Source organism: Elephantulus edwardii, unplaced genomic scaffold (assembly GCF_000299155.1).
Source record: "Elephantulus edwardii isolate Elephantulus edwardi_28Jun2011 unplaced genomic scaffold, EleEdw1.0 scaffold00088, whole genome shotgun sequence".
Classification (NCBI taxonomy): domain Eukaryota; kingdom Metazoa; phylum Chordata; class Mammalia; order Macroscelidea; family Macroscelididae; genus Elephantulus; species Elephantulus edwardii.
The window spans coordinates 1,423,406-1,434,926 of NW_006399838.1; the positions used below are offsets into that span (position 1 = coordinate 1,423,406).

General features: G+C 36.9%; 1 protein-coding gene across 1 annotated transcript in view; it reads right to left on the reverse strand.

The window, feature by feature from the left end:
• NAALADL2 (N-acetylated alpha-linked acidic dipeptidase-like 2) overlaps window positions 1–11,521 on the reverse strand; it is a 1,157,216-nt gene that overhangs the window by 412,460 nt on the left and 733,235 nt on the right. The window contains exon 9 of the mRNA XM_006890336.1: window positions 2,399–2,518. Within this exon, the coding sequence (XP_006890398.1) occupies window positions 2,399–2,518 (120 nt within the window). The remainder of the gene's footprint in view (window positions 1–2,398; window positions 2,519–11,521) is intronic.

Genomic DNA, 11,521 nt, shown 5'->3' on the forward strand with positions numbered 1-11,521 from the left:
AAGGTGGAGAGTCAGTAAAAGAGAAGAAGAATATTGAGGAGATGTATTGACATAGTGACTGAAGTAATGAACTCTAGTGTGTTAGGGATGAGGAAGACATTATAGAATAGGACAGGGCCCAGATTTGTTGTTTACAGAGTTGTTATGAGCTGTCCTCATTTCAGTACCTAATAAACATCATAAATTATTCAGCTATGCAATAAAACCAAACTGTAATTGAAATTTAAATTAGTTGTCATAGAGTCGATTCTAGTTCCTTTAGACAACACAATTCCAGAATAGAATTGTGTTCCATAAGATTTCGATGATTGTAAATCATTTCAATGACTAATCTTCAGAAAATAGATCACCAAGACCTTTTTTCCCCTATGCTTACCATTGGATGGTTTTGAACTATGGATTTCAGTTGGTAACTGAGAACTCATCATTTAGCTCATAGGGAACCCAACTGTATCACATAATAACAACAACAACAACAACAACAACAATAATAATAGTTGTTGTTGTTATGTACCATCGAGTTACTTGCAACTCATAATGACACTATGACCACTAGTTCTGAATCCTATGCTATCCTGAGTCAATCTCACAGTCTCTAACACCTGCCCTTATTACTGAAGTCACTGTCAATCCATCTCATCTAAGGTCTTTCTGTCCTTCACTGATGCTCCACCCTTCAAAGCAGCACGTCCTTCTCCAAGGACTAGTTCTTTCTGGCAACATGCCCAAAATATGTGAGACAGTTTCAAAATGTTTGCCTCCTAGGAAGAACCTGGTTTCACCTTCTCCAGGACAGACTTATTTGTTTTCTTGGCAGTTTATACTATGTTCAGTACTCTTCTCCAGCACCACAACTTAAAGGCTTTCATTCTTTTCCTATCATCCTTCTTCATTGTCCAGCCCTCTAATGCATAGTAATTAATTGTGAAAACCTACTAATTACTATTTTACAATATTTTAAACTTTTTTTTTGCTTGAACTAAGTAGAGCATAATGTGTTGCACTGCTAATAAAAAGGTTAGTAACTCAAATCCATAGGCTGCGCTGGGGGAGAAATATGGGCCTTTCTTTTCCATAATGATTTATGATTTCAGAAATCAATAGACAATCACTATGAATTGAATCAAATGGCCAGAAGTGAATCTGTTTTTTGAGTTCTTATAACAATTTAAGGAATTTACATGCATGTAATAGAGAGCTCTGAGTTATTCTGCTAACTCAGAGGTCATGCATCTCTGGGAAGTTTGAGTCCACAGTGGCTTCACAGGAGAAAGACTGGCAATTTCAATCTTGTTTACATCTACCTTTTTTTAAATTTTCTACTAGTTTATTTTAAAAACTCAAAGACATTGTTTTCTTTTTTTTAAATTTTATTAGTTTTAATGAACATTTACAGAGATTTTGGGTTATCATTCATTCATTGTTGCACTGTTTCCTCTACCCTCCTCCCCATGGCACCCTAAATAGTACTTTCAAGTTTCTTTTTATAAAAATACATGTTTTCCTTTTTCAAAAAATTCTTTTTAAAGCAATTATTTTCTAAATATATTTAACTTAGCATTATATTCTGAAAACTAGACACAAATCTTGCTCTCAGGCACATATAATGCAGTTGAAATATAGGAAATTTCTCATATTTATTAAAATTATAAATGTGGATGAAATGTCAAAGGCAATGAGTAGATCACAAAATACACAGACGTTAAGTGTAATGTTTAAAGGAAAAAAATAACATGTTGCATTTGTCTTCTTGCAACTATACAATTCATTATTTTTACAACTTCAATGGAAAGGAAAAAATAATACAACTGAACCAACAGCAAAATCCTAACAGATGAAGGAATGATTGAAGTTGTCAAGGATTTCATTTTACTTGAAGCTACAATCACCATTCACATCAAGAAAGGAAAGGACATGCTGCATGGGAGAATCTGCTGTCTGGGAACTCTTCAACATAGTCTTTAAGGACTAACGCAAACGTGATCCAAGACGTCGCTTTTTCAATTGCTCCTAAGGTATGTGAAAGTTGGACAATGGACTAAAACACAGCAGAGATCGTAACAATGGTGCATGATTAAGTAAGTTTTGACCTGTTTTATACCGGTTCAATGTGAGTCAGAGTCAATGTGACATCACCTAACACAAAAAAGAGAATTCTTTAGAGTGCTTTAACCTTGAAAGGGACCCTCATAATTAAGTATGAAATTTAGAACTTAAATTATTAGCTGAAGAAATATTGAGGGAACTTCATCAGTAGAGCATTTCTTAAAATCCTTTTACCTTGTTGTTTGTGTTTATTTTTAAAAAAACGTCATAAGTCAAGAGATGTTGAGTCACAGAGAAAAGGCAAAGGTACACAGTCAATTTCTATTATAAATAATTGATTGGCGAGACTTACCTCTGCTATGAGTTGCTGAAGAGAAGGAGATGCCACAGGATGCAGACTTGAGTTGCCTCTTATAGGATTATGTAGACTAATGTAAGCCACAGCGTTTCTCTGCAGGACCTTCCTGAAATCCTGGAATTCCAGAAAGAGTCTATCATTAACATAGATGCAAATAAAGGTTTGAACTTTATTCCTTAGATGCTGAAAAAGAAACACTTTCTATTTAAAATCATTACATTACGGAAGTACCTTTTAAAACAAGGAGATCAGTTTCAGACTATACAATGGAGAACACAATGATGATAAAAAGATTTTAAGTAATAATGATGAGAAGTGTGGCTCTAACAAACTGTAAAATAAAGCATGTTCTCACAAAAGTATAAATTTAAATAATTGTTAAACAGTTAACATAGTCTAGAACTCAAATTCTAAAAATGAAAAACATCATTTGCTCAGTAACAATACTTACCTTAATGGTCCCTGAGTTAGAGAACAGGCATGGGTAAGCTACTTTTGTAATTGATGAAGCCAGTGCTTGCCTTTGAAGCAATGAGTGATATTTTACATGATATTTCTTTTTATTCGGAGCGTAATGACACAAAATACCATTGTGTCCCTGCCGTTATCACCTAATATAAAACCTGTAAGTCATAAATATTGTTGCCATGTACCATTAAATCTGAATCAACTCATAGCTGACCCTCAAGTGGGTTTACAGAGGCAGTAAATTGCACCAGAGGTACCTCTGGTGGTCTAGTGATAAGGACTTGCAATGCCAAAGGGCTGTGGCTTGAATCCACCAGATGTTCTGTGGGAGAAAGATGGGCAATCTCCTCCTGTGAGATTGATCTGCTTCTGAAAACTCACTGAAGGGTCAGCCATGGCTCGGTTTCGACTTGATGCACTCAACAACAACAACCGAAGATTGACAACTCAGGACCCAATATGTGGCTGCACAGAAGCAAGACTTGGGGACTGCTTCCATAATGATTCCAAAACCCCAAATACACAGTGGTTGAGTTAATTTACTCAAATAACCCTATGGAAGCAGAGCAGAACTTTCCATTAGTGCTTCCAAGGCTATAAATCTTTCTCATAACAGACTGCCACTGTATTCCCTCCTCAGCATAAGTTGGTCAGTTCAAAACTCAGATGGTTTTGTTGTGGTGGTTATTGTTGTTAGAAACGGACAGTTTTAACTACAAGGAACTACAGTGATATCACAGCTCTTTTATACAAAGACTAACCCCCAAAAGCAAAGCTAACCACTCAGGATGGCCCCACTTAGATTTCTAAAGTGGTAAATGTTTGTTGAGGAGACTGATCACCTTTTTCCTACAAAGCCGCTGGTGGACTTGAACAGGTGAACTTTTAGTTGGTAGTTTAACTAAAACAATAGGACTCCTAATGAGAAGTTTACAGACTAGGAAATTCAATAAATTATCACCTTCAAAACAAGACTAACAAAGTGACGATTTCGTAGATATAATCTAGAAATAGTATTCTCAAGTCTTGAAATAGGGACCGAAAGCGATGCTACCAAGCCAAAGGTGGGTGACTAATCCGCAGACCTAAGGCCTGTTTTTCATTGTTTTTCTTCAAACATTCTTCCAGGTCGTATAACCCTGGTGTGTCCACTTGCTGGACAGAGGTAACATATGGTTGCTGTGAAGCTGAACGCTGTCACTGCTGTGTAAAATGTGATGATGGTCACCCATGGTGGACAGTGTTTGGTGGAGCTCCCTGGTTGAAACAAGCTTGGAAGCAGGAGTGGCATCCAGTTCTGTAAATAGCCTCCAGAAACCCTATGACCCTGGAGAAAGGATGAAAGTCACAGAGGTATGAGGACTTTAGTTCATAGGGTCACTATGAGTCGCCAGTAGCTCGACGGCACTTAACAACAACAACAACAACAATAACAACCACTATTAAAGTTTACAAAGATATTTACCTATCAAGTCACGACTGTTACTCTCATTTTAGGAAAAAAATCAACTATGTCCTAGTGATAGGTGAAAAACATTAATTTTAAATTAACAAATATTCTAAATAATCTGAAATGGTGAATTTTCTGGTTCAACTAACCTATCTGACAAATAATGTTCAATAAATTGTTCATTTCTGTTAAACTGCATTCAAAAGTGACTACTGTTTATAGTGGACTTCCAAGGCACTTTCTCTGTGCAAATCAAGGTAATGTTTACAGAAATCCCATTCATTCCCTTACTCATTTGAGAAAGAATTCAAAGACATTAACCTTGCCAAATAACACATAGTTTATTACAGGCAGGTTTTTATTTACTCAATTCTTCAGTCAATAGAAAAGAAGGGATAATATTTTTTACCCAAAGTAAACAATCTCTTTGGCACAATATTATGATTTTCTAAGAAGATCAGGACAAGTATTGAGTTAATTGAGTTAATTCTCTAATAATGCTATCACCATAAATCCTTTTTTTAAGTGTATTGATCAGCATTACCTAATCCTCTTATAACTCTAGGCTTCAAGTTTTCTATGCAAGAAAAATTAAATAGGAAAACATGAACAATCAACAAGTGCTTATCTCAGACACCTGCATTATGGAATATATGTAGTGAGAAAATCCCAGAAAGAGTAGATTTATTAAGAGTAAATAAAAAACTCAACAAATCTAAAAAACAATCATAAGGATCCACACAGTCGAATGCCTTTGCACAAAGAAAGCATTTCATTTCCATAAGGACGAGATTGAGTAAGATCAGATAGAAAAGGAAAACGTAACGATTTTTACAAATGCATCCTCAACTAAACAGTCTACAAAATGGCTTTATAAATGGCATTAAAATCATTATAAGAGACACAGGAGAAGGAAAATATGCTTTATTTGCAAACAAACATCTAAACTGTTCAACAGACTTGTTAACTTATATGTTAATCTAGTCATGAGAAAAGCCAAAGAGAGACCGAAGTGAAAATCAGTTGTCAAACACACATCCATGCATAATCTATCATTGCTGTTGAGTTGATTCTAAATCATTGCTGTTGCGTACTGTCAAGTTAGAACTGACTCACAGCTAACTTCCGAGCCTCTTTTCAGAGGCTGTGAGCCGAATAGGAACAGGTTTTCCGTCTTTAACCTGTGGAGTAGTTGGTGGCTTCAAACTCTCTGACTTTGGATTCCTTATTACCATGTCACCCTTTTCACTGGGTTTCAGAGGCTACAAATCCTTACAGGAGGAGGTTGTCATATTCCTCCACTGCAGTACCCAGTGAATTTAAACCACTGGTATTTCAGTAAACAGCCTAACATGATACACACTGTACTACCAGGGCTCTTTTCCTCAATGACAGTAGCCTTTAATTTTTGGAGAACGACTTTTTTAACACAATCATTTCCCTCACCCCAGAGGCTCTTGCATTATAGCGGTCACATTTTTAGTATCTGTTGAAAATATCAAACTGCCACATCAAACTATGAATGCATTAGAATTTAAAACACATTTTTTCATTTTATTAGCAATTAGAACATCTGTTTAATATAGAAAATATGTATAAAAAATGGAAAGTCATATTATTGAGTCGATTGGTAGGGTCAACCCTTGATCATCAAACAGATCTAAGGACTCTTTGCAACAAATCTCCTCATGCAGGATATTTAGATCCAGAATTAACAATATTGTCCTTGTGGCTAGTTGCCATCAAGTTAGCTGCAAATGATAGCAACCCTGCAGCCAATTGTTGTTGTTAAGTGCCGTTGAGTCAAGAGGACTCATAGAGACCCTATGAACAAAAGACCTGAACACTTGTATAACTTCTATCGTTTCTCCAAGTTCATAGGGTTTGCAGAGGCAAGCTATTTCAGAGGTGGATGCCACTCCTGCTTCCAAGCTTGTTTTATTGGGGAGCTCCACCAAACACTGTCCACCAAGGGTAACCATTATCACATTTGACACATCAGTCTCACAGTATTCAGCATAACAGCAACCATGAATGTTTGACCAAAACCAGTTTAAACCAAGCCCGAGGGCTGTGGATTAAAATCACCCACCTTGGGCTTGGTCACATGAGAAGAATCTAACTAGGAATCCTGTTAACACCCGCCAACCCCACCCCAAAACCTTACAGTCACATCCCTTTAATGTATGGAGTCTAGTGTTATCACTAATGTCTTCAGTACAGTTTGGATTTCTGCTTTAATTGTCATTGATTGTTGCTGTTTGTTGTTGGTGTGATAAAGTCGAAACCAACCCTAGCTGACCCTCCAGCCAGTTTTCTGAGGCAGTTAATCACACAGGAAGAGCTTGTCCATCCTTCTCCCTTGGGGCAGCTGGTGACCTGGAACCATGTCCCTTTGGGATTGCAGCACAGCTTCCTGCCACAAACATTCCTTTAATATTTGGAATCTGGTGTTTTCATCAATGTCTTCAGTACATATTGGCTTCCTACCTCAATTACCATGGATTATTGATACTATTATTACTTACTGCAGTTGAGGGAACTTGAACTTACATACACACCCTACTGGGCTTCTGAGTCTGGATTTCTTAACAGAAGACTCTTCTTCTCCCAACGAAGCCAGTGATAGATTCTCACTGCCCCCGACTCTGAGCTGCTGCTTTGCTGTACAGTTAACTGCCCGCTATGCTATCAGAGCTCTTTGAATATTAATGTTAGACAAACTCATCTTGAGAACATAGTTTAGCAATATACACATTCATTTAGGATTATTCTTAATTGATTGTGAAATGTTTATGTATTATCTTGGAAGGCTTCATGATAAAGGGGAATAAATCATAGTTTGAAAGAACCATTAAATCATTGCATTCAAAAAGACACATTTTCCTGATATTATTTTTTAAAAGCTTAGAATATTTACTTGTGTATGTATATGCATATATTTAAAAATATTATTTTTCTTATTTGTATCTTTAAAGTAAAATAGTTGGAATAGAAGCGTGAAAAGTTGGCTGAGCTATTATATCTTTTAGCCTTCTTAAAAATTTGTCAAGTGAAGGTTCTTTTAAGATTGAAATGTCTTCATTTGATTTTGTTTTCTTGAATATGGAACAAACATTCACACCACTAATTTGCACGTGGAGAAAGATTCCAGTTTGCAAAGTGTGAATCTTGATGAATTTTGCACAGCGTAAATGTCTCTCTCATATTTAAGACTTATCTTTTTAGTTAAAGTTGAAAACCGATAATTATCTCTTGCTTACTTTTTAAGTTCTATATTATATATCACATGTAATATCCATTCTTAAATAAAAAGAAAAATTTCCTGTTATATACTTAGTTTATCTGTCTATCTATCTATCTATCTAAGAAAATTGAGGTAATGAAATAATTAGGAGATATAAAATATTTTTCTTTTCCTGGCTATAATTGTGTAACTTCCTTTTTTTCCTCCAGAGCATGTGCTGCATATCTTCGTGCTACTATTTTTTCCACTATTTTAAAAAGAAATAAATGAATGAATTAATGAATAAAATAATATCAATCTAATGTATAAGAGATTTTAAGGTTATTAATATTGTTAATAAAACACCAATCTAACTATCAATTATTCTATTTCACTAAAATTGCTGTGCACCAGTGATATAGAACCATAACTCAAGTTTTTAGATTTAAATGCTACAATTGTGATTTAACTATGCTCATCACTCTTTGTTGAATTCCACTTGGACACAGATTTCCAGGGATAAGTAAGTGGAGAGATGCTGCTGTTGTTGTTAGGTACTGCCGAGTCCAGTATGACCCATAGGTACCTCTGAACAATGGATCAGAATCCTGTCATATCCTGTTCCATTCCCATCACGTCTGGCACACGACAGTCCAATGCTCTAGCTACTGTAGATCCATCTCATTGGGGTCTCCCTCTCGTCAGCTGATCTTCTGTCTTTCCAAACATGATGTCCCTGTCCAAGGAATAGTCTCTCCTAGCAACATATCCAAAGTATGGCAGACAAAACTTCACCATCTTTGTCTTCAAGGAGCACCCTGCCTGTGCTTTTCCCCAAGACATTTGTGTCTGTTGTTTGGCAGCCCAGGACATATTCAGTAGTCTTCTCCAACACCACAAGCCAAAGGCATCAATTCTTCATCTGTCATTCCTTTTCCTTTCCTCGTTCTCAGATGTGTAGCAAGTAATTTAAAAAAGCCATCACCTAAATCAGGTGCAATTTATTCTTCAAACTAACATCATTGCTCTTCAGGATTCTGGAGAGGTCTTTGCCAGGGATCTTCCCCAATGCAATACATCTTCTGTCACCTAACTGCTCTACACTCTTCCAAGAGTGTTCACTGTTGATCAAATAACACAAAAGTATTGACAACTTCAATCTTTTTTTCTGTCTGTCATGACGTTGCCTACTGGCCCAGTAGTAAGGACCTTTGTTTTCTTTATGTGAAGATGTAATCCATACTGAAGGCTGTAGTTCTTTATCTTCTGAAGTAAATGTTTCAAATCCTTGTCACTTCCAGTGGCATACATGTGCCACTTATATAACAGGCTGTTACTGAATCTTCCTCTGATCCTGATGCTACATTTCTCTTCATAGAGTCTGGCTCCACAAATTATTTGCTCAGCATTGAGAATGAATAGGTACGGAGAAGGCTTCATTCCTGATGCACTCCTTTCCTGATTTAAAACATAAGGTGTGCCCTTGCTCCATATTGGCCACCAGCTTCTTGATCTAAATCTAGATTTTATAGGAGCACAATTAAGTGTCCTGGGATTCCTGTTGATGGATAAGACCTAGGCAAGGAGTAAGCAGGAAAAGAAAGGAGATGAGAAGACAAGACAAGAGTGAGTCATAAGGGAAAATATGAAGGATAGTAACAAAGGGAGGGAATCTATTTTTGTGATCAATATCTATATTTTATAAATGAAAGTCAAACTCTAAAGACTCAATCAAAAACTGTTAGAGTTAGTAAGACAATTTAGTAGAGTGGGAGGATGTAAGATCAATTTAAAAAATGAGTGGGATTCCTCTATAGTTAGAAAGGAAAACAATACTTTTTGCAATAGCCAACCACAAACTGAAACACTTGGGAGTGAACCTAACTAGAGAAAGAAAAAACCTACACAAAGAAAACTACAGAACATTTCTGCAAGGCACAATAAAAGAAAGGAAAAACGTGCCCTGATCATGGATTGTTGTTATTAAGTGTCACTGAGTTGAGCATGACTCATAGTGGCTTTATGAACAAAATATCTGAACCCGCTTCTGTCCTGCACCATCCTCACACTTCCTGACAAACAGGAGCCCAGTGCAGCAGTCACTGTGTCAACCCACCTCGTGGAGGGTCTTCCACTTCCTCACTGACCCTCCACTCTTCCCAACATCATGTCCTTTCCAAGGAATAACACCTTCTAGCAACATGTCCAAAATATGTGAGGTGAAGCCTCAGCATTCTTGCCTCCAAAGAGCACTCCAGCTGCACCCTCTCAAAGACATATCCGTTCATTCTCTTGGCTGTCCATGGGATGTTCAGTGCTCATCTCCAACTCCACAGCTCAATTATTTTTCTGTCATTCTTATTTATTGTCCAGGTCTCAGATGCATAGCCAGTAATTGGAACGACTATGGCCTGAATCACATGCAACTTAGACTTCAAATTGACATCACTGCTCCCCTATAATCTGTAAAGGTCACTAATAGCAGATTTTCCCAGTGCAATATGTCTCCTGATTTCCTAACTTCTTGTACCAAGAGTGTTAATTGTGTTGACTCAATAGTGTGAAAATTACAATCCTACTGAAAGCAATCTACATGTTCAAGGCAATCTCAATACAGATACCAAATTAATTTTTCAAGGAAATCAAAAGGGAAATAGTCAATTTTATTTGAAAATAGACCTGAATAAGCAAAGCACTTCCGAAAAACAAAAATGATGTGGGAAACATAATACTCTATTATCTCAAAACTTATTACACAGCGGTAGTAACCAAAACACCATGGTACTGGTACAAGAATAGGCACATAGATCAATGGAAAGAAATTGAAAACCTAGAAATGGACTCAATTATCTATGGTCAACTTACATTTGACAAGAAATAAAACCTATAAAGTGGGGAAATGACAACTTCTTCAAAAATTGGTTCTGGCAAAACCATACTACTACCTGCAGAAAGCTGATATAGAATCCCCACATCTCACAGCATAGACAAAAAAAAAAATAACTCAACGTGGATCAGAGACCTGGATGTAAAGCATATAACCATAAAGTTCATCAGAGACAAACTAGGATTAAGTTTAGATGCCCTAGTCTATGGTATAAAGAGACTGCCAAATACAGCCAGACATTTTCAGTCTGGAGTGGATAAAATTGATGGATGGGACTTTCTAAGAATTAAATCCTTGTACACACCAAAAACTGTCTCCAATACAGTGAAATGACAATCTGTTCACTGGGAATAAGGATTTGGTAATACCATTTCATTCAAGAGTCTCGTAACAAAAGTTTACAGAACACTCCTGGGCCTCCACAAGAAAAAGACTGATAACACAATTAGAAAATGGACAAAAGACATGGAAAGAATTTTCACAGAAGAGTACATCTGGAGGGCCAACAGACACATGAAGAAGTGCTCAAAATCACTGGCAATAACAGAGATGCAAATCAAAACCACAATGAAATGCCATCTCCCTCAGTAACAATGGTAACGTTTAACAGGACAGCAAGTAGTAAATGTTGGAGAGGATGTGGAGAGATAGGAACGTTTATACTCTATTGATTGGATTGTAAAATGGTGCAACCACTCTGGAAGGCAGTTTGGCATTTCTTCAAAAGCCTGAACATAGATATTCCATATGACCCAGTTATTTCACTGCTTGGAATATACCTCGAAAAAATGAGAGCTGAGGCACAGGGACTTGTATATCAATGTTCACAGCAGCATTATTCACCATCGCAAGAACATGGAAACAGCCCAAATGTCGAACCACAATGAATGGATTGAGAAATTATGATGCATTCACGTGATGGAACATTACACAGCACGCAGGAGCAATGATGTTGTAAAGTACTCTAACTTGAGAGGGACTGGAGAGCATTATGCTGAGTGAACTAACTCAGTCCCAGAAGGACAAATATTGTACACCCCATTATGAGCATCCAAAGGGGAAGGCAGGGGGAGCAGAGGGCTGAAG